The sequence below is a fragment of the Notamacropus eugenii genome, chromosome 1 (genome assembly GCF_028372415.1).
Source record: "Notamacropus eugenii isolate mMacEug1 chromosome 1, mMacEug1.pri_v2, whole genome shotgun sequence".
Lineage (NCBI taxonomy): Eukaryota > Metazoa > Chordata > Mammalia > Diprotodontia > Macropodidae > Notamacropus > Notamacropus eugenii.
Window position 1 is genome coordinate 536,202,717 of NC_092872.1, and position 26,309 is coordinate 536,229,025.

At 36.4% G+C, this 26,309-nt stretch overlaps 1 protein-coding gene across 4 annotated transcripts in view; it reads left to right on the forward strand.

Moving 5' to 3' along the window:
* The window catches only part of LTBP1 (latent transforming growth factor beta binding protein 1), a 477,680-nt gene that overhangs the window by 281,640 nt on the left and 169,731 nt on the right, over positions 1-26,309 (forward strand). For all 4 annotated transcript variants that reach the window (XM_072634139.1, XM_072634140.1, XM_072634141.1 and 1 more), the window contains 2 exons: positions 3,492-3,563; positions 21,348-21,470. In XM_072634139.1, coding sequence (XP_072490240.1) covers positions 3,492-3,563; positions 21,348-21,470 — 195 coding nt within the window. The remainder of the gene's footprint in view (positions 1-3,491; positions 3,564-21,347; positions 21,471-26,309) is intronic.

Below are 26,309 nucleotides of genomic sequence, written 5' to 3' on the forward strand. Positions count from 1 at the left end.
AGAGAAAAGAGCCCTGGCCAAGAATCAAGAGACTAAAGTTCTGGGCCCTGCTCTTACACTCATTGTTTAACTCTGGACGAGTCACTTCCTCCCTCTAGGACTCATTTTCCTCATCTGTAAAATTAGGAGATTAGAGTAGATGGCCTCTTTTAAACTATCAACCTTTAGAGTGTCTTTAGGTAGCTCTTGAATATTCTTTTTGGGTACATTGAGTAGGACCCCATGCTTTTTATACAGTTTTTTTTCTTTTGGGAAAATTTAACTTGGTTTTACTCTAAAATATTTGAAAGTTTCTAAGTGAGGACATTAGCTACTTTGCTATGTAGAAAACTAAGAAATCATGGAAGGTACGCTGAGGGTAGGGAAATCTGCAGAGTATGCAAGTATGTAAGTAAAGGACAAAAGTCTTTTTTTTTTTTTTGCCTGGACTAGTGAGAATTTCTAAATCCCTAACCAACTCAGGATCAGTCAAACATTTGTTAGTTCATGGTACATGTAGGACACAGCACAGTGATATATGAAAAATAGTACCTGCTCTCAAGGAGCTTACATTCTAATGAGAAGATTGACCATGGACACTGGTGATTCTTTATTTCCCACCAATGTCCATTTTTGTCTCCTATTCCCCTAGTTTCTTCTGCCATCTTGCTCTTCTAGGATGATGGGGATGGGGTGGGAAAGAAGAACATGAAGAGAAAGAAAAGTTGTTCAGTTGTTTTTCAGTCATGACCAACTTTTTGTGACCCCATTTGGGTCTTTTTGTTTGTTTTAACAAAGATACTGGAGTAATTTGCCATTTCCTTCTCCAGTTCATTTTATAGATGAGGAAACTGAGGCAAACAAGGTTGAGTGATTTTCCCAGGGTCTCATAGCTAGCAAGTTTCTGAGGTCAGATTCACTTTGCCACCTAGCTGCCCCCTCAAAAGAAATGTTCCTTGGGGTAATCACTCCTACCCACTACTGACAGCAAGTAGCTTATATATGCTCTTTGGGTGTATTGAACAAAAATCTCTTCTCCTCTTCTAGAACCACCTTTTCCCCAACCTACTGATCTCCAAGAAGTTATTTCCCTAGATGGCAGAACCTTTTTCATTTTTGTTTTTTATCACCTAGTAGAGTGCCCAGCACATAGTAAGTACTTGATATAGGCTCATTATGTTGCTTCTCTTTTCATTTTTCCTATATATTGTTATTCTCCAGTTTCTTATGGATGTTTCTCATAGATAAAAAAAATACCCATTTATCCCCCATATTAAATGGAATAGGTGTATAGTGGAACAACAGACTCTGACTCTGGAGCCACAGGCCATGAGTCTGAATCTTGGCTCTGCTCCTTTTTTGGCTGTGAGAAACTGGGCAACTTGATTCAACTTCCCAGAGTCGAGATTTTCTTAGCTTTAAAATGTTAAAGGCTCCCGTGAATTTGTCTTTTTGAGTTGCCATATTTTCCAGAAACACTGGACCCAGAGTATGTAGGAAGCCCTGAATGTGTCAAGGACAAACTCCTGTCCCCCACCTCCCTGCTCCTGCCATAATCAGTTTTTTGTATCCCAAACTGGACTCCCTGTGTATCCTTGGGAGTCAAGAGAGGCACCAGTCAGTCTGTACTAGGTTAGGGTTAGGGTTAGGGTTAGGGTTAGGGTTAGGGTTAGGGTTAGGGTTAGAGCGCATTTAGGGTTAGGGTTAGGGTTAGGGTTAGGGTTAGGGTTAGGGTTAGGGTTTTGTGCAGCTGGGACCCTTGTAGATAAGCAGACCATCCTATCTTCATAGTCTAGCAGTTCCCAAAGGAAAAGAATGTGGCTTTTGCCATTGCTTTTCTCCTCTCCTTCAGGAGGGGTTTTGTCCTTTACCCACCTTTAGTGTACCTTTACTCCTTCCATGCCATGCCCCTTTAGGTGGAGATTTCTGGTACATCTTTTTCTCTTTTTCCTATTGTTACAAATATACAAACTTCTATATGGATTGTGAACTCTTGGAGATCCACAGTATTTTCATTTCTCTTGTAATAAATCTGGTGTTCATGTAAGTTAGTTCTGTAAACCAAAGAGCTCTTGTAATAGATGCTTTCTTGAGTTCTTTCCAGCTTGAATCTGATGGTGCTGTGAGAGTCCAGGAATACCTCACTTTATGAAATTAAAATCTGATTACTAATGGTACTGGAGTGGGATGTTCTGGATAACTAGCTTTTCATGTTAACTGTGATTTATTTTTTTGCCTATTTCTTCTATCATGGTTCTCCTTTTATCACTTTCCCTTTTTTTTAAACTACTGTTTTCCTGCCTTTCTTCCCTCTTGATGCTGCATTTTTTTCCCCTGTTAGCCTTCCCCACTCCTCTGCAATGCCTTTTAGAATTAACTTTTAGTGCTGTATTTGTGAATGTGCTGATCCATGAGCCTACCAATTGCAGTAACCATTTTAACTGTATCAGTTCCTCCCAACTTCTTTCTCTGACTTGCATGTTTGAAAACATTCTGTTTTACTGGAGGATTCTATTTCTCAGGACCTGGATGACAGAGATCTCCTAGTATAAGAAAATCCAGATTTTAAAATGTAAATAAGTTTGGAATGGGTGGGGAGGAATTATTCAGTTATCAGAAATTTTTTTTCCTTGAGAAAAAAATTAATTACCAATTCACTCAAACTTCTTAGGACTCTGGCTCTTGTGCAATGTGAAAAAGACCATGTCGTCACACAAAAAGGAAAGGTCAAAGACATGTCAGAGGAAATTGTGCAAACATTTAAGTATTTTCTTCCAAATTTTGAATGCAATTAAGCTCTAATTAATATAATAGATACCCTTACAAATATTTTTCCCCCTGTATGAAGAGCTTTTTTCTTTCTGGCCTGAACCAAGGATTTTATTGGTTTAGGGAGTTGTGGGGGCGGGACTCCCCCTACCACCTCCCACCTCCCAGCTGAGAAACAGCTGCTTTGCATCTTAGCTTCTCTGAGAATTTCCTAGGTCATTGAGAGCACTTTGCCTGGGGCACCCTGCCAGTATGTGATGGGTTCAGCCCTTGACCCCAGATCTGTCTAATAACTGCACTGGCTGCTGAGCCACTGTTTTCTGTGCAGTATAAATTCCCATTCATATGCAGACTAGGTAGGTATTTAAATATCTCTGCTTCTCAAATATGATCTTTTGTGATTCAGAGCACCTTTTGATAGGAGCCTGCAGCGTGGAGGGGGAAGGAGCTGGTTTTGGAATCTGACCCCTTGGAATCTGGTCTGGGTGCTGGGCTCAGTGGCCCAGCTCCATGGGGCCTAGACCTGAGCTTTGGTTTCCTTGCGGGTAAAAGGGAGGCGATATCTATATATTTACTTGATAGAGGGCTTCGGTGAGGACCAAATAAAGAAAAGTATCCAAAACACTTATCAACTTTAAAGGACTATATGAATGTCTGTTTTTATTAATAAAGAAAATGTCAACTAAATTTTAAAAAATATTGCAAAATACTAACAAATATTCAATGATTTCCTTCCCTTTTAGCTTACCATGGCTATAGCCAAGTGATGGAATGTCCTCAAGGTTACAAGAGACTTAACGCCACCTTTTGCCAAGGTAAAAATGTGATGTTAATGTGAATCTCATGAATTGAATAGTAATTGGTGCCTTGTGCCATATTAGAACCCAGAAATTCTAAAAAACATCTACCTTACCATTAGTGACAATGCATTTAAAATTATTTCCCCTCCTTTTCTTTCTTTCTTTCATTTTCTTTCTCTTTCTTTCTTTCTCTCTCTTTCTTTCTTTCTTTTTCTTCCTTTCTTTCTTTCTCTTCCCTTCTCTCTCTCCTCTCCATCCCCCAACACCTCCCTGTCTCCTTTCATCTTTCCCCTCCCTCACCCCCTCTCTCCTCTTTTCCTTAACCTGTTTCACCCTCACTCCTTTTCTCCTCTCCTCTTAACCCCATCCCTTTTCTTGACTTTCCCCTCTTTCTTCTTTCCCCTCCCTTGCCCTCACCTTTCTCCTCCTCTTTCCTTGTTTGCTTCCCTTTCTCCCCTTCTTTCTTCCCCCATTTTCCTTTCTCTTTCCTCACCTCCTCTCCTTTCCCCTTCCTTCTTTTCCCTTTGCTTCTCCTTTCCTTCCTGCCTCTTCTCCCTTCCTTCTTCCTCCCCCTTCTCTCATCTTTTGTCCTTATCTCCCTCTTCCCTATTTTCCTAATTCTAATCCTAAACTATTTTTCCCTTTTTTCTAACCCTAACCCTAAGTTCCTGTCACCCTCATCCTAAACTCTAACCCTAAATTCCCTTTTCTCCCTTTTCCTCCTCCTCTTCTCCTTTCATTTCTCCCTTTTCCCTCTTCTCTGCTCTCTTTTTCCCTTTTTCTCCTCCTCCCCTCTCTCCTTTCCCTCCTCTTTCCCCTTTCTTTTTCTATCCCTCCTGCATTTCCTCTCCCTTACCCTATTATCTTCTCCTCCTTCCTTCTCCCCTCTCCTTCCATCTTTCTTTTCCCCCTCCTTCTCCCTCCTCCCTGCTCCTTTACTTTTCCTTTCCTTCTCTTTATTTTTTCTTTTCCTTTTGCCAGCACCATTTGACTAGGAAAACATGAAAGTCTGTGACAAGTGCCAGAATTGTCTGTATTACCCTCTGTACTAAATAGGATTATTTCCTTTTTCTGTTTTCTGGGTATAAAATACCAGGAGGGATATGGTCAAATCACAGAGCACCCTAGAACCGTGTCCAAGCGTACAGGACCCTGATGAAGTCACTTAAGCCTCTCTGGACCTCATTTTCCTCCCCTAAATAATGAAATGACTAGACTTGAACATCTTTATGGATCCTTCCAACTCTGCCTCTATGTTTTTGTGTTTATCACCATTTCTTAGAGATTAGCCTATGTAAGACAGCCTCTGCAACAAGAGATCATAGAAAATGACCAAAGGATAATAGAAATCACCTTAGCTGGCAAACCTTTGCTCTTTTTGCAAAGAAAATGACTGGTAAAGGCTATACTAATTTGGTGTACAAGTTCATTTATAAAAAATTGTAATTAGGCAATTTGGGAACTAGAAATAGTATTGCCTCATCAAACAATGTAAGACAATGGAGGGGAAAGTGAACCTGTAAAAAACTTGATGTAGTACCCAACTAAGCCTAACTATTCTTAGAACATACATGAAACTGGAAGGTGGGAAACAAAGAGTTTTCCATTTGACTGTTAAGCCTGAGCCAGGGCTTAGGTGTTTTGACTAGAGTCCAAACTTGTTATAGTGTAACACAGTTTGCCTGGACAGTGTTTCTAGTGTGCTCTGTAATTTGACCACATCTCTAGGTGAAGTGGCAAATGGCTTTGCTAACATTTCTAAAGAAAAAGAAAGAAGGAGAGTTTTTTAAAAAAATTTTGTTCATTTTGAACTTTAGCAGAAAAAGACTCAAAAAAAGATTTCCATGCACACAGTACAGGATTCAATATAAAACTATCATTTTCCGTTTCACACTGTTTGCTTTTTTTTGAAAAATTTTGTAACAAATACTACACATTGTTTTCAAAACAACTTTTTTTCTGTGCTTCCTCCTACATTTACTTTTGTTTCCTGCTGTGTACTTTTTATATTTTTTTCTCCCTCCCCACTCTGCCCTAAAGAAGGCTACTGTTAAGCATAAATGTGTCAATATATATAAAACCATACTATATCTTTATGAGTTCTTTTTCTGGATGTGGATAGCATCTTCCTTTGTGGATTCTTTGTAGTCGATTTGAATATTTAAATGCTCAAAATGACTTAGTTGTTCAAAATTGTTCTTAGAACAATATTGCTGTTATTGTGTACGATGTTCTCTTGGTTCTGCCCATTTCATTTTTCATAGTTTCATGGTAGTCTTTCCATATTTTTCTAAAATCAACCAGCCCACCATTTCTTATAGTACAGTAGTGTTCCATCACAATCATCTACCACAACTTGTTTGGCTATTCTCCACCTGACGGGCGTCATGTCAAGTCCCAGTTCTTTGCTACCACATGGAGAGCTGCCATAAATATTTTAGAAAATATAAGTTCTTTTCCTATTTCCCTAATCCTCTTGGGAAACAGACATAATAGTAGTATTGTTAGGCCTAAGGGTATGCAAGGTTTTATAATTTAGGGGGCATAATTTCACATTGCTTGCTAAAATGATTGGGTCATTTCACAGTTTCCCCAATAGTGAATTAGCATCCCAGTTTTTCACATCCCCTTCAACATTTGTCAGTTTCACTTGTTTTAGCCAATCTTATAAATGCAAGATGTTATCTCAAAGTTGTTTTAATTTGCATTTCTGTAATCAGTAATGATTTAGATTTTTTTTCATGACTATATATAGTTTTGACTTCTTCATTGAAAAACTACCTGTTCATAAACTTTGACCATTTATCAATTGGGGAAAAAAAGGCAGAGATACTGGGGTGGTTTGTCATTCCTTTTTTGTAGATGAATTTGTTTTAATCTTTTGATTTTAATGATGACTTGTTTTAACATCACATTAATTTTTGTATATAACTCCCTTCTCTCCCCACCCATTTCCACATTGTGGAATACCTAAAAAGAAAAAAGTTAAGTAAAACTGGCTGTATTGGTAGCATGTAAATGTCTCACAGTCATAGTCCCTCACCTCTCCATTGAAAGGAGGTTCATTTTCTCTGTTGTGCTCTGGGGCCAGCATTATAATTACTATGTTTATTTTTTATTCTATTTACCTTATTTTAATAGTCATGTATGATTTTCTGGTTCTGTTTACTAGTTATCTAGTTCATGTTATCTATATGCTTTTGGAATTATTCATATTTCCATTTCATTTCACAGCAACTTAGTTTTATTCTTATACCCCAGTTTATTTAGCCCTAAATGATGGGCAACTATTTTATTTCTAATTCTTCACACTATATATCTATGGATATTTTGGTATATACGTGACCTTTATTCCCCCCTTGACATCCGAGCAGCTAGGTGGTGTAATGGGTAGCACACAAGGCCTAGAGTCAGGAACACTCATCTCCCTGAGTTCAAATGTGGTTTCAGACACTTACTAGTTATGTAGTCCTGGACAAGCAACTTAACCCTGTTTGCCTCAGTTTTCTCATCTATAAAATGAACTGGAGAAGAAAATGGCAAACCACTTCTGTATCTTTACCAAAAAAACCCCAAATGGGGTCACAAAGAGTCAGACATGCCTGAAAAGTGACTTAAACTAAATTTAAAAAGTATGTGCCAGTCAGATCTCTGGGCCGAATGGGATGGATATTTTAGATACCTTTTTTAGATGGTTTTCTCTAATGGTGTCTTCCATGTATATGTTGATATCACACAAAATGGAAGCACAGCTAGAACATTGCTTAGTTGTCATAAATGCCCAGTGATATCTAAAACAAGGAAGCATGGTGACCAAAGGTGAAACAGAGTCAGACAGAATAGACTAAATAGAAGTGGAATTCTGTATAGAGATGGAATGCTTTTCCATACTAACCTGTTTGTGGTGGCAGTTTTGGAAATCTTTAAGTTCAGCCTCAAGAACTCAAAAATAAATCAGCCTAGTGATTCATCTTAATTCTTCTATGCAACATGTATTTAATAGGAAAGTATGTGTAAAACCTTTATAGGATTGTTCGCCATCTCAGGGAAGGAGGGGATAGGTAGGGGAAAAAAATCTAAGATACATGGAAGTGATTGTCAAACACTGAAAACAAATAAAATAATTTAATTAAAAAAAAAAAGAAATTAGCCTAGTGACCCATCCAAGGGGAAAAATTCAAGTGGTTGTGCTGGTGTATCACTGTAGTCTTTGCTTCTGGGGGTGGTTGAGGCTGGCAGATCAATTGAGTTCTGAGGTGCAGTGGAATTAAAGCCAATTTGGTGTTCTCTTTAATATAGTGAGCCACCAGTAGCAGAGGGCCACCAGGCTGCCTAACAAAAACAGAATAGGGCTCATTGGAAAAATAAAGCAAATTAAAACTTCTTTGCCAGTGTTGGGGTCAGGGTGATGAGTGGTCACTGAACTTCTTGCCTGGATGAGAGGGGAAGAACCCCACAGAAAGAGAAGCTATAATGTGCACAAGTTCATTCATTTTCAGTTGTGTCCAATTCTTTTTTACCTTGTTTGAGATTTTCTTGGCAGAGTTACTGGGGTGGTTTGTCATTTCCTTCTCCAGCTTATTTACAAATGAGGAAACTGAGACAGATAGGGTTAAGCGATTTGTCCAGGGTCACACAGCTAGTCAGTGTCTGAGGCTGGATTTGCACTCAGAAAGATTGTGTCTTCTTATTCAAGGTCTAGCACTCCATCCACTGCTGCCCTTAATTGCTCCATCTATACCAGTAGAGGACCTAAAGGAGATCATAGAAAGAGCTATTTAGAAAACATGGCTGTGAGTACCTTTGTCCAAGTTACTCTGAATATAATCTTACACGCTTAGAACTAGAAGGGACTTAGAAGGTCTTCTTGCCATTTCCTGCCACTCTCATTTTGTAAATGAAGAAACTAAGGCTCAAAAAAGTTAATGACTTACCTTTCCAGCTGCTATCACAGAAACTCTTAACCATGGTAAAAACCCATATAAATGTCAATAGTCATCATTCTTTTATTATCATAATTTTTATTATTACTCTGGGATCAGGGGACAATGTAGATTTGCCATGACTCTCTCTTGTGGTTGTACTGCTAGTGGCTTTACAACTTAAAAAAAAAAAAATCACATTACTTAAAACTTGGTTTTAGGGTTTAGGTAGTTCTTGCCTGTGAGAATATGTGGCTCTGCAAAAGGTAAGTAGACATATGTTTGTATAACTGAAAAATAGGGTCATGGAAGGTTCAGGGTGACTACCCTATGATAGGAATAACCAGCTGCCACAAATAAGGCCTCAGGCATCCTAAATATAGATGCCTGATAACTCTGTGGTTGGCTAGTGTATACATGTTCAACTAATATTATTGTGCAGAGCAGATGACTTCACAGTTCTCCATTCTTACAATGAACTCTGGTTTGCCAACTGAGTCAGTTTGGAGTCATTATTGAGGGCAGAAAATAAGCCTTGTGATCCTGAAGGGGGATGGCTAGCTCTCTCTTTACAATTTACTAAAGCCCAGGGATAATGAATAATATAGTGTAATGAAGTCTGATTATATATATATATATATATGTATACATATATATGCTTGTTAACAGGCAGCTGTTAAGAACCACAGAGGGTCTATAGTTTATCCTGGGACCTTAGCTTTTACTGATTTCTCATAATTGCAAGTGATGTTGAGGTTTTGCATACATGATTTCATGTGTATTAAGTATAGAAAGATAGGGCTGATCCTATTCTGTTCTTACTTTGAGTGACATATATAAAACATTGCCTTATCAAGTATCAGATCTTTCTTATCTGCACTAACAGAAATGATAGATAGTAGAGAAAAGCTGAAATAATAGATAATCTGAAGATGATTTGTTTAGCTCTTAAAGCCCTAAACCGACCTAACCTGTCCTCCAATCAGAAGGGAAGGGCAACTGAGGAGGTATTGAGTATCAAAGCTGAAGAAATCTCTATGATGATGGATTTTTGCTGATGAACTTGTCCTAGGGGAAGCTGATGTTTTGTAGAGGTGAAACCAAGCAGAGAAGCTGGGGGGAAATGAAAAGTTCCCTTTATATTCCTCCCATATTTTAGCATGTTGAAATCCCTTCTCTTCCCTGTAAAGTTAGCAGTGCAGATAATAAAAAAAAAATTGATTCTAATACCCTTTGGTTTTGTTGATGTGTTCTAGCCCCTGACAGATTGGGATTTGATGGTCAAAAAGCCATCTTTTTTCTTTGATTTCCTATATTTCTATCTACTGTTGAAACTTAAAGGGGCTCATTGGTTCAGGTATGAGGTAAAATGAAGGAACATATTTTAAAATGTCAGTTAGGATAGGAGTTCTTTACCTTTTTGTGTCATGGATCCCTTTGCAGTCTGGTGAAACCTGTGGACCTCTTCTCAGAAATGTACAAAATAAAATACATAGGATTACAAAGGAAACCAATTATACTAAAATAAAATTATCAAAATATTAAAAAAAAAGTTCACAGATCCTAGGTAAAGAACCCTTGATTTAGGAGGTCAAGCACCAAAGACTTTCAATTAAAATTCAAAGGTTAGTAATTCATCTCAGCCCTTGGCATCACCAAAAAAAAATTTTTTTTACCAAGATAGGAGAGCTAAGATTTGAATCAAAGAGTTATACATTGCACATCTACAGTATAAAAAGATTAGCTCATATCTGAATACAAGACAGTATGTCCTTTTGTTCAGTGAACTACTAGAAAGCATGGCAGTATGTAGTGGAAAGGCAAAAGATCTGTCCTACTAGGTTCTTGACCAAACTTTGACTATAACTAGATAGGGATCTCAGCTGAGTCACTTCTCTTCTTTGGACCTTAATTCCCTTACATAAAATTAAAGAGTTGTAGTCAGTGATTCCTGAGAATCCTTCCTGTTTTCAAATTTTGTGATTCAATCTTGTAACTCATACTCATCAAAAAACTTGGGTATTTACTAATTTGGTTAAGAAATGAAAGTGAAAATTTTTGGTAATAAATTGCTCAGCCCCCTTTAACAAAGTAAAATGGGGGAAATGCAAAAAGTGAAATGGGGTTATCCAAATAACCAAGGCAAAAATGTTTTCTTTACCTGACTGGCCTGAAGAGCTGCCTATTATCATTGCGCTCTGTTACCAGGGCCAAGTAATCTCGAATCAGTTTAATTTGTAGTTTGCTTGTCAAATGGTTCTGTCTCCATCACTTGTGCTGATGGTAACTAATACTCAATCCTGGCTAAAGTTAAACTCCTAAGAATATTTGAAAAGCAGTGTTCTACTTTTTGGCATGTACTTTGGAGCAAAGACAATCACAGAAAATTCTGGTTCATGATGCCTCCAAGAAGGCACTGCTAAGTTACACTATTGAGAATACTGACTCATAAAAATAATATGATTTCATTCAACATAATTTGTGGACATGGCCATTGAACAAAGGGATTTAGAATCATTTGCCTTGTCATATTAGTAAAGTTAAACAGAATTTTTACATGTAGCCAGTTTTGTTGGAGGATTGCAGTCTTTTTTTTTTTAACTTCAGTCTTCTAAAATGGAATGACTACATTAAATATCTAATTATTGTTTTGCTCTGAATTTTTCCTGTGGTCAAGAGTTTGCTTATTTTACAAGACATATTTAATATTAAGGTGATTAATAACTGAAATCTGATTGCTTCCTTTGAGCTAAGTGAACCAGTGTCCTGAAACAATTTTTCAACTAATATGTGCACTACAACAGAGCCATCTGTGTGAGTAATTTGAGTAACTTTAGGATAATTGCTGTTAAGCTAGGGTGTTTCTCCTCTAACAATGCTGCAATTATCTTTTCAAAGGAATGATTTATTATACATAAACATGGAGATCTTAAACATTCTTCTAATTCCCTGATATTATTGAACTTTTACAATTTGGATCATTTATCTCAACAAACATACAATTTTATTTCTTGGGTTTTAAAGTGCTATTTATGGTTTCATTAATATTCTGTAGGTTTTGGAGTAAAAATAAAATTAAATCAAATGATGTTTAATAAAAAGAGATGGCAATAGTAGTTTGGCATGGACATTGTGTTTTTTTGTCAGAGTTCAGTGTTTTACTATGCTTGCTAGCTCTAATTTGTTCTCCTGAGTCCTTCTATGAAACTGATGTGCTTTTGAAAGGTTGAGTATAGTATCAAATTTTTCACATAAAATGTGAAAATTCACATAGAATTTTAAAGATAGTAGGGGAATATATTATAATTATCTAATTAATAACTTGTTAAGTAGACTCCTTTTGTAATACAAACATTACTCTCTATTTTGTGTTTTATAGAAATAATACCTGAGAGTAATATGGGGGTAGTGGACAGACAATGACAAAACTTAAGTTCTTGGATTCAAGTTATCTCTGACTCTTGCTAGCACTGTGACCCTGACTTACCTTCTCAGTGTTCTAGTAAGTTTTCTAAGAATCTAAATCTCAGATGAGTTGCCTATCACTATCAATAAAGGGAAATTCTACACCAGATATTCACCACATTGTTGATACAACCATAGCTTAAATACCCCTTCTCACAGGGACTAGTAAAAAGGGGATAGAATCTTGGGCTCAATTTCATTGCCATTCTGGAGAGAGTTAACTGTCATGACTAGTGAGACACAGAGAAAAAGAACTAAGATAACTTCCTTAGTGAGAAAACTAAGTTAGCCATTGAGGATAAAGACTATGAAGAGATATTTTGAGACCTGAGTATAGCTTATTATTCTGGAAGAGAACATGAGAAGAGGCTTTAAATGATGCCCTGAGGAAACTGAATTCTTGAAATGTGGCTTCACTGTCTGTGGAGGAATTGCAATTGCAACCTGTAGTTAGAAGTGACAATTTTCTCACAGCTGACATGCTTTAAGTATTTTAAAGTGTTTTTTTGTATTATTGCTATTTTTAATAAATCATATGTAATTAATAACTGATATTTTTCAAGTGTATGAAAATAGATTTTTAAATGAAAAGTTTGTGCGATAAGAGGTTTTATAAAAAATTTTTTATAACATGGAGTTTGGACTCAGGTTACAGTTAATTATATATTAATTAATAAGATGTATAATTATATGTAATTATTATATTGTATATATTATACACTATCATTAACAGAGGTTGCAATTTTAGTAAGTTATGATAAAATATCAGAACACAGTCTTTATTAGTCCAGAATCCAGGTAGAAAATTAATTAGGAAATGAGATAATGGCAGGTCATGAGGGATAGGAGTTGGTATGCCCCTTATAGCAAGCATGAAATCAAAAGTCCAGAAACAGCAATTGCTAATTATTATATAATGTATTAAGGTTTACAAAATGCTTTATGTTACATTACCTAATTTTTACTACTTTCCTATGAAGTATTATTTTCCCTATTTTGCCAACGAGGAAACCTCACAGAGGTTAATTTGTCGGTGGGCACAAAATAGTCATCAGAGGAAGGATGTGAACTCATGTTTCTCCACAAACTACAGTCTGACCAAATTGACCTCATTGTGCCTCATATACAACACTTTATCTCTTAACTTTTGTACTGGATGATTCCCTATGCTCAAAAAATATTTATTTTTATTTCCACTACTTCAGATCTTTTACATCAAATGCCAAAGCACTATTTTTATTATTTTCTTGTAAATTTTGTTTTACAGTACCTTGAACTCATAGAAAGGTAATGTTCCTAAGGTCTGTAGAGATAGGTCATTTATTCTGACTCCCTCCTTTTACAAATGAGGAAAATTATTGCCCTGTTTTAAGAAGTCACTTAAAGAAGAGGTCAATTGAAGTATGATTTCATTACAAAAAACGCTTCATTGCTGGATTTTTTCCGATTGCAAGCACTCCTTGTGCATTTCAAATGAATCTGATTTACGCACATTTTTTTTTTTTTAGTAACTTAAAATGAGAAACACCTGTATTGAAGATTGTTTGACTAAGAGGGACATTGGCTGGGGCTTTGAAATTTTTTTTCATTAAAAAAATGGAACTTGACCTGGACAGTAAAACAGCATAGATTTTAGAATTTTTAATCCTTCAGTAAGGTAAAAAGTATTTATGGAGTGATCAGTCAATACTCTCTTCTTTTACTCTAACCTTGGATGAGGACATGGCTCTTCCCCTTTCCAAGGCTAATCCCTATGCATCTGCCCTTGATTCTATCTCCTTCTGTCTTCCCTGAGAGCATATCCCCTTTTCCCTCATTTTTTATTTCAATTTCAACTTTTGTCCTTTTCCACCGATTTCTTCTTTACTCTGTTACAAATGTGACTAAATTTCTTCTTTTGTTCTCCTTTTCCTTTGCTTTGAGAGGCAGTGTGGTGTAGTGGAAAGATAGCTGTCTTTGGAGTCAATATGTTCTGAATTTAGGGCTGTTTCTGACACATGCAGGCTATGACACCCTGGTCAGATCATTTAGTCTCTCTCGTGTTCTGAGACAGCTCTCTAAAATTATAAGCCCAGCACTGATGGAGGAAATTCATCACCTGGAACTCTGGAACTGCACTGATGAAATCAGACTTCTGATGAAACAAAACAAAACTTTTTAATTTAATGCTGAATCTCCTTAAGTTATCTCAAGTTATGCCTCCTTTTCACAGCCAAACTCCCCCAGCTGCAAATGCCTTCCCCTTGTTTAACTTCTGTCCGCTCTTTATATATTTAATATGGGCACGTGTTGTTTTTCTTGTTAGAAAGTAAGCTCTTTGAGGACAAGGACTTTTTTCCCTTCTCTTTGTATGTATGCCTGGCACATGGTAATCATTTTAACTAGATCACTGATTGATTAATTGAATTAATTTTTTTGAATTTTTAATCAATTAAGAGGAATCAGGAAAGGTATGGTATAGGAGGTAACATTTGATCTATACCTTGAAAGAATTAAGGATTACAAAAGGGGAAGATAAGGAAGGCATGCATTCCAGACATGTTAACTTTGTTTGGAAACAAAAAATTATCTAGTACTTTTGTAGCCTACTGTTTTTTATAAATAATTTTTTTTGCTTAAAGTGTCTCAGTGTTTTGTAGTGAGAACAAATGTTTTCTTATGAATCATGAACAAGCTATTTTCTTTAATTTATATCTAAGGATTGCATCAAGAGGGCTTCTGTATAGAAATTCCCAACTTGTGCAGAAGAGAAAAAATAAGAATCTTACATGGTTATATTGCAGTCACTTCTACCTAGTCATACTATTACAGTTTAGGATCAGATAGAGAAAAGTAAATTTGCTTGTAAATCAACTTTCTTCCATTCTTTGAGTCTATGATCCTTTCCCCAGAGTTAATTTTTTTAAACAACTTTAAATTACTTGAGTATGGGCAGAATGTCCACAGATAGCAAAAATTTTCATTGCTCTTTGGATTTATGTACATGACTTTTTGGTGGATCATTTCTTCACAGTTATCCGCCTTGATTTCCGTATTTTGGGGAAATATCTAATGGTTAGAACTTTTCCACTTAAGAGTCAGTTCTCATCACATGGGCATCATTTCTGGTGACAGATATTAAGAAGTATTTGTTGTATTATGGTAGGACCTTCCCTGTTAGATAGTGCATAGTTTGGGAACAACAGTAGAAAATGGAGATCATTCTTAATTGTAACTAGAATTTAATAGACTTGACAAGTCAGAACTTAGAAGTATTTATTCCAATTCATTCTTTTTATTGAGTCTGTTGAAATTTATTAGAAACCTAACAACTTTTAAAAGTTTAGTTCCAGAAAAAAAGTGCCATAATTAAAATGTTAGGTTGCCTTTACTTGCCTGTTTTTGATTTTATCAATTCTGTTTTCTAAGTTAAAAGGAAGTTGAGAAAAGTGTGTCACATTGAGTGAATGGTCTCCCAGAACCAATGTCATGGCTTCTAGTTTGAATTAGTAAAATATTTTCAAAGAGGATTCATGATGTACCTGTGATCTATGCCTGAAAAGTCAAATATTCCAGGGTTTGCAAAACCAACTTGGGACCGTTTTTGGCTTCTTTTTGGAAGGTGGGGGTTCATTGTATCCTCATGTTGCCAAGAACAAAATAACCCTCATATCCCTGCTATAAAAGAGGAAATGTCTTTATTTTAGTCTCTTTTCCTCAGGAAAGGCTGTGGTAGGGTGAATCATTAACATATTGTACTTCCTGAGAATTCTGATGACTTTTCAGTTCTACTACTATCCAAATCATTAAGATCATGTGTGTCGCATCAAGAGCCATGAAGAAAACCCACGTTTGGTTTCTATTACTGTAGTAGTTTCAAGAAGAAATTAATAGTGTCTATGCACTAAAGTCAGGAATCCAAGACCAACGCAGTAAGGGTATCATTAGCAGCAAATTCCATGTGTGATGAACATGTATCACAAAGTAAAAATAAGCTGTTCTTTGGGCTATAAAGTTATTCTTTTTTAATGTTCCACTGAAGACAAAGTGGTCAGAAGTAAAAGTATTGTTCTCATAGGAGGTTCCCATTGGGTCCAGTGACCTAACCTATGCTGTAGAGCATGAAGACTTAGTAATGACTTTCCCAGGTGATAGATGCTTTGGTTAAGGTCTGTGGCATACATTCTCTGGCAGGCTAAATTCAGTGCTGGATGGTAGTAAATGAAACTATGAGAGATTCTAACTAATTCTTAAATCTTCCATAAAGGATTTGTAGGTCTTTCTCTGGTTCTCTTCCTTTGGTTGTTATTTCTCACACTTGTTACTTTCTTTTACACTCTTGTGAATCCTCAGTGGCTTTTATATCACTTTTCAGGAACAAATGATCATAGATTTTGCTGATTTCCAGCCACGTAGCACTACCAGGGGAATGTTAAAAAATATCAGTCTATCTTTGGTGTTCATATCTAACCTTAGATTGAGGAGTATTTCCTTCTCAGGAGCTGAGATCTTCCTTCATAGGTGTGCTTTTTCTAGATCATCTCCGCTGTGGTAGTCCCAAGCCTTCTCCTCTTTTTTAAAACTCCCAAGTCATCTTTTCTTTCCATCTTCTCAGCTGAAAACCTTATCTTGTAGTTCACTGAGAAAAGAAATTAATCCAGTTGGCCAAGAACTCACCTTCTTCCCTCCTTACATCACTCAGATGTCTTCTTCTACTATTTCCTCTCTCCTTCTGGTCTCAGATGGAAGGGTTGCCCTTCTTGACCCTGGTACATGCATGCTTGATCCAGTTCCCTTCTGTCTTCTCCATCAAATTTCCTTTACTATCCTCTCAACTCTCTCATATCTTTAATCTCCCCCATTCACTGATTCCTTCTGTGCTGTTTACTCATTTCTCTGTCATCCTTAAGAAAACACTTAATTGATCCTACTATCCCTTCTAATAATTGTCCTCTATCTCTCCCATCCTACCCTTATTTACTAAACTCCTTTAGAAAAATTATCTATAAGTGGTGCCTACACTTTCTTTTCTTTAATTATTTTCTAAATCCTCTGCAGTCTGGCTTCTGACCTCATATCATTCAACTGAAACTTCCCTCTCTAAAGTTTCCAGTGATCTCATAATTGCCAAATCCCATACATAGCTTTTTCTTAGTCCTGATTTTGACCTCTCTCTTAGAATACAGATGGCAGCACTGGATAGAGCTGTAGGGCTAGAGTTAGGAAGAGTTGAATGCATTTTTGATATCATATACTTAGGAACTGTTTTGACTCTGGGCAAATTACTTAACCTTGATCTGCTTTCATTTCTTCAACAGTAAAATGGAGATGATATTAGCACCTATTTCCTAGGATCTGATCCTTTTGTGAGGATCAGATAAGATCCTCATAGTATCACTCTGCTAATTAGCACTATTAGCATATTAGCCTCATTAGCATAGTGTCTATCACATAATTGGTCCTTCCTTCCTTCCCTCCTTCCCTCCTTCCTTCCTTCCTTCCTTCCTTCCTTCCTTCCTTCCTTCCTTCCCTGTCTCCTTTCTTGGCTCCCTCCTTCCCTCCTTTGCTTTCTCTCTGCAGCATTTGACACTTAACCCCTTTTTCCTTCTAGACATTCACCTTTCTAAGCTTTTGTAAGAAATATTCCTTTCTTTTTTCTCTCCGACCTCTGGCTGCTCGTGCTTAGCTTTCTTTGCTGATTCTTTATCCACACCATGTCCACCAAGATTCTATCCAGGGCCCTCTTCTCTCTCTTTACTATCTTGATGAGCTTATCAGTTCTTATAGTCTTAGTTATATGTCTTATTCAGGTGATTTCCCGCCTCTCTCTCTCTCTCTCTCATTACAATAATGAATTACCAATTATCTTTTGAGGTTATCAAACTGGATGTCTTCTGGTTATCTCAGTATGTCCTGAAAGGAACTCATTATATCTCCCCTTCCCTCAAAGGAAATAAGATAAAAACAAACAATACTTCCCTCTTCCTTATTCCTAAAGGTTTTCCAACTTTGTTTTGGTGTCTTCTCTCACAGTGTTTTGCACATAATAGGCACTTAATAAAGCCTTGTTGGATTAAATTAGATCCAATCTCTCCACTTTTAAAAGTTTAATTTATTTCATACATTTGTTTTTAAATCAATCCTTTCTAGACTTCATTGGATCACTTTCCCTCCCCCATGCACTTTACCCCCCTTTTAACACAGAAAAATGAACAGTAAAACCAACTCACACAGAGACTGCACCTTATAGTTTTCGTATCATTCCTTGTCTATGGTCCCCCATATTTGAAGTTCATTACCTCTTATCTAGTCAGAGTCAAAACTGAGCATCCCAATTTTAGTGTATTAAGCTTTTAAAAAAATGACTCTTGATTTACATTGTTGTAGCAATTGTGTATATCACAGAAGATGAACAGTTTCGTTTTAAAGAAAAATTCAAGTTGTTTTTTTTCCACATTTGCCTTTATAGAAGCAGCAGGAAGCACTTAGTAGCAGACCAAAAGGGTTAGAACTTGATAGATGCTTATATATGTAGATCATTGGTGAGCCCAGGGACTGCCTGACTTTATTTTGAGATTGGCTGTGGTAATGAATATTGTGGAAACTTGGCAAATCTCATATAAAGTCATTAAGGGAGTATTACAAAGTTAGTGGTTTTATAGAAGCATTGCTGAAGTTTAGGAATGCTTCTTCACCCTTTCTTGGGCATTGGACCAGCTCTGGGCAAAAATGTCAGATATGTGATTTCTCTTTGGCATCTTCCTACCTCCCCCTTTCTCACAAGTTCTCTGTGTCCTTTTCTAATGTGATGCTACATTGAGGTCCACCCTACCTCTTAATGTTCCATATTCCAGAATTACTTATATCTTTCTCTGTCCTCATATACTTTATTAGATCTCATTCCTCCGAGTACTTCTTAACTTGTCATTAGAGAAAAGCAATTTGATTGAATTAATTATAAAAGATGAGGGGGTACAAAACAAGAGTGGGCAGTAGTGTAACAACATGATTGCTAGTTGATCATTTATGAGTAAAGCTCAAGTGATCGAGGTGAGGTTCATAGTCTGTTGTAAACGTGAGACATGGAAGAAGAGTAGGATCTCTGCCCAGTTTTTTTGGCTATGTCCTTAATTTCCTTTCATATGATTAGCTGATTGCCCAAGCTTTAGGTTTAAGTTGGAGCACACGCCTTCAGTGGCACCAGATAAGCCCTGTGTTGGCTTGAAAAATATTCTAGCATGTTTGCACTAGTCTTTTTAAGGAGAATGAATGGTAGGAAATATTTCTAGTTATTCTTTCTGTCCAACTGCACATTACAGGTAATGACATGTATTCAGAATCCCATGACCATATGATAGAATACGTAAAGTAGCAAGTAAATCATTATAATTCAGTCCATCATTGCAAACTGGGTATGATAGTACTTCTACAAACATGTGACCGTCCTCCCATTTTAGCCCCATGCAGCATTCAGGTGAGACATCTATTTATCATCTTTGGGCTCTTGGAATATTTATAAATAATTTGCAATTTTTTTTTGTTTTTACCAATAATTGTCAGTTGTATAAAATTTTATTTCCCTTTATTTATGAAGAGGATGCTTGTCATAACAGATTTAGATAAAAAGAAATTAGATTGAAAATATAGTAAAAGTTTGGAAGGAATTATAGCCAAGATTAAGAATTTATTAAGCTATAGTGGGATATGAAACAGAAGAACAAATTATTTCTTGTTTTATTGTTGGTTTCTTTCAAACACTAAATGTGTGATTTCCCTGTGATTCACCATTAAATTGCCATTGTATGAATGGCTACTCCCAAATAAATCTCACTAGGCGTGTCCCTTTTCTTCAGTATTAGCCCTACATTTCTAACGCTTCAGAATATGTAAAGGTGGATCTCAGCTTCTTCCACTGCAAATTGTTGATTTCTCCTAATTGACCTATTTTGGTCAGTGGTACCACTATTATTTTCTAAAACTCAAAACTTTAAAGTTAGGACTGAGTTTTCTGCCCTCCCCTCCCCCCCAGCCCCAATATCCAGTGAAGCACCACATCCTGTCAGTTCTTTGTTTTTATCGTCTCTTTTTTCCATCCCTTCTTTGTCATTCCTTCATTCATAACTGTTATTGTCTGGACACTATAATGGCTTCTTAACTACACTCCCTTTTTCTATTTTCTCCTTTCCCCAGCCTATCCTGCATATTAGTTATCATCATACTAATGTTCATAAAACACTGCTTTAGTCAATCTGCTGCTCAAATGATATCAACACCTTCTTTTTATTTATAGAATGAAGTCCAAACTTAGCCTGGCATTCAAAGGTCTTCATAGTGTGGCATCCAAATTTTATGCTTACTTGTCTTCTGCCCTTGCTTGCATAACTCTCCCTCTAAGAATGTTCTGTTTGCCCTATTTTTATGCATCCAAGGTCTACTGGTCCTTTAAGAGTTTCTGGAAATATTTAGCTCGGAGAAGAGAATATTGGGAAAGGCAAAGGGACATGATAACTCTATTTAAGTGTTGGATGGGCTGCATGTGGAAGATAGGTCAGACTTGTTCTCTTTGCTCCATGAGGATAGATGTGGAAGGTGCAAAGAAAAATCTGCAAATTTAGCCCTGATGTAAGGAAAGACTTCTTAGCAGTTAGTGTTGTCTAAAAGGAGAATGGAGGTGGTAGATTACCCTTATTGGGGTTCTTTAAGCAGAGACTTTTGACCATTTGTAAGGTATGTTATTTAGGGATTTCTTTTGTGAATGATTTGGACTAAAAAGCTACTGAAGTCCTGTCCAACTCTGAGATTCTGGGATTATGATCTCACCTCCTTGACTGGCATACACTGAAACAATCTCTGTTATGACTCTAATTATTCATATTATTGATGGTTTGCTTATTTGGCAGTTGATTAGACTGACTTGTTAACCCAGTGAAGGTAAGTAGGAGATAAACTTGCCTTTGGTGTCAGAGGGTACAATTCCTCCTTGGCTCCCTATTCTTTATGTTACCCTAATAAAGTCATTTGACATCCCTAGGTCACAGTTTCATTATCTGTAAAGTGAAGAGACTGTACCTGATGGCTTTCTAGTTATAAATTTGTGATCTTCTGAAATATCTTCTATTATTTCATTCAAACTGACATTTAAATCTTCAAGCTCCCTTGTGTTTCTATCTTGTCTTCCCAACTGTATTGAAAATTTCTTGAGCTTTAGGGAGCCCTCTCTTAAGCTTAGCACCTGTAGGGTCTAAAAAATGGTAGGTGCTCAATAAATGTGTTGTTTGGATTTAAAGTCTGTGTAGACTGCTAATCGAGGGCCACTAGCATACTGTGTTAGTTGTAACCAGATTTCTTACAGTGAATAGGACAGTAAAAGCAATTTTTAGTCAGTTTCTGCAAAAAACTTAACTTCTGGTTATCTGTTGGTATCTTTTTATAGACATTAATGAATGCCAGATGCAAGGAGTATGCCCTAATGGTGAGTGTTTGAATACACTGGGGAGCTATCGGTGCACCTGCAAATTGGGATTTGTGCCAGATCCTACATTGTCAACTTGCATCCGTAAGTAATCAAAACAACCAATTATTTTCATTTCTAATTATAATAAAAAATTACTTTTGATAAATCCAAGAAAAGGCATCTGCTCTATGAAGAATATCTGAGTAGCTGCTATAGATTTGAAATACATAAAGCCTCTCTAATTTAGACAGTTGGGAAAGGCAAGTGAAAAATATGACTGTTGAAGCTATTGAAATTTATTGAAAAATCTGACTTAGAGGATATTTTGAAAGAAATGTGAAGATTAGGTGAACTCTAAGAGATATTTTACTGGGAATTCAGGCATTATATAGAGATTCAATTAGGGGACTAATGGGATTCTGAAATTCTATGATTCTATTATTTTTAGGGTAGTACAATAGAAAGAGAATTAGATCTGGAGAGAAGTCACATGGATTCTGGTTAGTTCTGCTGGTCACTCTTTGTTTGATCTCGGGCAAGTCATTTAACCTCATTGGTCATCAGTTTTTTCATTGGTAAAATGGGGGTGGGAGGGTACAGGATAGAAGTGTGGGGGATGTTATGCTAGATAGCCTCTAAGATCACTTTCAAGTCTAAATCTTTTATCCTAGGTAAATGCAGTAATTAATAAGTAAATTCTTAGAGCTAGTTTGAGACTGAGTAGAACTTTTAATATGTTTGCTGTAATGAATAGAAAAAAATGTTTTGTGAATAGCAGATTATTTGTTTTTCTTGAATTAAATGTTTTGGGGCTTAAGGAAACAATGTACATTTTTTTTTTAGTATTTTAAACATTCCTCCTATCCAGTAAAGTCAAGAAGCATTTATTAAGTGTCAAATATCTGTCAGACAATATGCTAATCACTGGGAATACAAAGAAAGACCAGAAACGCTAGGAACTCACTGGTTTCCTGTGAAACTAAATTGTAGCATAACTCCTGTCTGAATTATTTCACAATCTGATGAGTTTTAATTAATGAGGTTTTACTTAGCTTATTCAGGGGAAAATTTTGTGATATAGCCTATAGTCAAGATAAGAAGCATTTATTAAATGGTTTCTATTTTCCAGATGCAGTGCTAAGCACTGGGGAATACAAAAATAAGAAGCCGTTTTCTGCCCCCAAGGAGCTTACATTCTAATGGAGAGAAGAGAGCATATAGAAGAAAGCTGAAAAGGGAGAGGGGGATGAAAGGACAAGTAAATTTCCATAGTGAGGAAGGGCAAAAATACTTTGTTATAAAACCAGTGTAATTGCTGTTACATGCGTGCCAGTTAGGAATATTATAAAATAATAATTTTAAAAAAACTTAGCCTTTCCTTAGTAAATTGTGCTACTAAGGCACTAAATGAAATGAGGCACTGTAAATCATAATTTAATATCTTAGCCATGCTAGTAACCAATGAGGCTTAAGATAAGTAGCTGATCTAGCCAGTTAGGTCTAAAAGAGATAAGTAAGTGAACAAGTAATAACATTAATAGGAATTGAAAATACTTGCTTTTTTATGCTACTCAGCTCCAAGGGCATTTTGATAACTATTTCAGTATCGTTGGTTTGCTTTGTAATCCTGTGCACTTTATCTCACTCATTCGAAAAGCATTCTTCTGATAAGGGGTTTCACCAGACTACCCAAGCAGTCCATGACCCCCAAATGTTAAGAATTCCTGCTCTAGTCCAATCCCCTCCTTTTATATATTAGGAAAATGAGGTTTAGTGAGAGAACTTGCTAAAGCTATACAGTTCCTTTAGCTCTCTATTGTAATTATAATCCAAACCCATTGACCAAATTCTTTTTTTGATAATAGTTGATAACAGACATGTTTCTTAAACAACAAAAAGAAGCAAAAAAAACCCCAACAAAACAAAAAAACAAAACATGTTTATAGCCATAAGCTTTCCTCATTATTTCCTTCTCTTGGAACCCCAGTTCCTTTTCAGGTTCAATTACAATGCACTCTCCTTCAGAAGTCTTCTCATTCCTTTGGTTTTTAGAGATTCTAAACACTGTGTATTTATTTTATATTCTATATGGACTTAAAAATGAATGTTGTATCTCCTCAGTCAAAAGTAGCTCCTTTATTTGTGTCATTATAGCACAAATGCGATATTCACAGCATCTGCAGTGGCCATGAATATCTTGGTGCAATTTTCAGTCTCAAAATACAACAGACTCTCCACATGGAAGATGGAACCAAAACATTGATTCAGACACCAGAAAGCCAAATCCATCATAGTAACAAAAATCAATACACAGTAACAATTCAGAGGACAACACCATCCCCAAATCTTCCCCCTGCTAGGCTTCCCACAAACCAGGTCCCTTAAACAAATCACAAACAGACTTCCTTAAACAAAGTGCCCTTTTCTCACACCCAGCTGTGGACTTGCCTGCATCTTTTAGTTCTAACTGCTCTCTCACTAATTTCCTGTCAGCTCTGTACCTCCCTTCCTATTCCTCCCTTTCAGCAAGCTCCTCTCACATAACTTAGGTTTCTATGCAATTTAAGCTGGTCACGTAGGCCTATTAATGAATGGGAAAGATTTTCCCATTTAAATTATCATTACAGTCATCAGTGCCTTAGCATATAGTAGATATGTAATAGGTGCTTATTGAGTAATCATTTTTTGTGAAAATTGAAAATGCATGAATTGGTTAAAATGTGTTATTAAAATTTTTATGTACTTACAGATTTTGATTTTTGTTTTAAATTTTTTTCTTGAAATTGGAAACATTTTTTCAAGACCAAGCCGTATTAATTCCCCCCCCCCCCCTTTTTAGGTAAGAACTGAATTACATCTTCCCTGAACCTTAGTCTATTTAAATTGATCCTTTTAGGAAAACAGAGAGATTCTATAGGCAAATAGCCTCATTTGCTTATAGGTTCAGCTCACTCATGTTCAGATTATAGAAATGTCAGATATGGTAATAACCCTGTTAGAATCTACCTCTTTCTAGTAAGGCTTGTTTAGTTGTGTGTTCTAATTACTGCTATTTTCTTTCAAAATGGCATAAGTGTAGAATAGAAAATTTTGTAAGAAAGGTTTTTCTTCCATTGGGTTTCAGGATAGAGACTTCATTGGTGTAGAGTATTCTTAGTGAGGACATTCCCTGTACTAATGGAGGCTGATAATTTCTCTTCAGCTTAGAATGTTAATGAATTTTCTAGAGCTCTGAAAGGTCAAGTACTTTGCCCAGGGTCACATAGGAAGTGTGTGTCAGAGGAGAGACCCCAACCCATTTTGCTCATTTAAAAATCATGTCATTGTTCAACCAATCCAATGTGTTTGTAAGTAGAAGAACATTTTTTATAAATTTACAAATAGTAAGGTTTTTATTGCTGCTCAAATAGGACCCCCTATTCAGTCTTAGGAGTTCAAGCCCAGGCTATTTATAATCATAACAAGGTCATTATTAATTTACCTGATTAAACTCTTTGTCTTCTACCTACATTTATCTGTTTTGCATGAAGTGACATGGAGTCATGAAGTAGGATGTTATGATTTAGAATAATCTAGTTTGATACTGAATTATCTTTTGAGGAAATGGGTGAGGAAGAGTTGAATAAAACTGGGAAGAACAGATGAGAGGAAAAGGATACAAAGCAGTACTTAAAATAGCTCCAAGGCTGTGTTTGAAGCTGAAGGGACTGGGAAGTGTGGTGTTGCCGCTGGCAATAATAAGCAAGTTAGAAAGGAATACATTGGGGATTAAGGGAAAAATTGCTGCTTTGCATAATCAGCAGCAGATTGCAATATCTTTATGCCAGTGTTTGGTTCTTGAGATATATAAGGCTGGTCTGGAACTACATCGGGAAAGAAATGCAGAAGCATTATCATTCCTGGAATATTCAATATTAGATTAAGACATATTCAGATTATTAAGAAGTGTTTTTTTATAATCCAGAAGTTTCTCCTATTTATATCTAAAGAACAAGAGACAGCTAGTCCTATTCAGTCAAGCAATTGGCAAGAATTTGCTAAATACTTAGGATATAAAGAATAAAAAACACAGTCTGCTTTCAAAGAGCTCATGTTCTGATGGAGGGAGAGTACAACATATAAATAAATAGGCATATATGTAACACACAGAGAGCTGAGTTCAGATGTCACTGGAGGAACTGGGAAGGCCTCCTTCAGATGGTAGCATTTGAGCTGAATCTTAAAAAAAATTCATGCTCTCTCACAAGGGTTAACAAAGCTTTTAAAGTTGGCTAAAAAAAATTCTTAATGAAATATCTCCCCTCTCCCACAAATAACAATTACTTTCATATTTTAAGCATACCATTTATTTCAGGTTCAAATGCTTTTCTTAAAATCTGAGAACTTACGGGTGGAATGTCAGCCAGTCAAGCATAAGTTAGACACTTACTTTGTATAGATACTGTGCTAATAATATGTGTACATGGTGCTGAGAGGTAGGCATAGACCAAGACCAAAGTGAACAAGTGTCAGGGTTCCTTCTGATCCCCAAACCTAACAGTTTTTAAGTTTTCTCATCCCTTTGAGCTTGGAGCTAAAAGATGGGGAAAGGAACACAGGAGAGAAAGAACACTCAAGTTCAACCATAAGATTAGACAAGGCCCTCAACATTAGACTGAGAAATCTTTGCAAAACTGGGTGGATAAATTCCTGCTGGTCGTTTCCACTTGGATGTCCAAAGTGAAATGCATAGTCTTCCCTCTAAATTATACCCCCTCTTTCCCACTTTTCTATTTATTCCTATGGAGCTATTATTCTTCTACTTTTCCATGCCTAAAACTTCTGAGTCATCTTTGACTTTTTCTTCTCCTTCAATCCCTTAGACAATTTTGTTGATTTTCCCAGTATTTATCAATCCCTTCCTTTTCCATTTCTATTGTCACTACCCTACTTCAGACATTT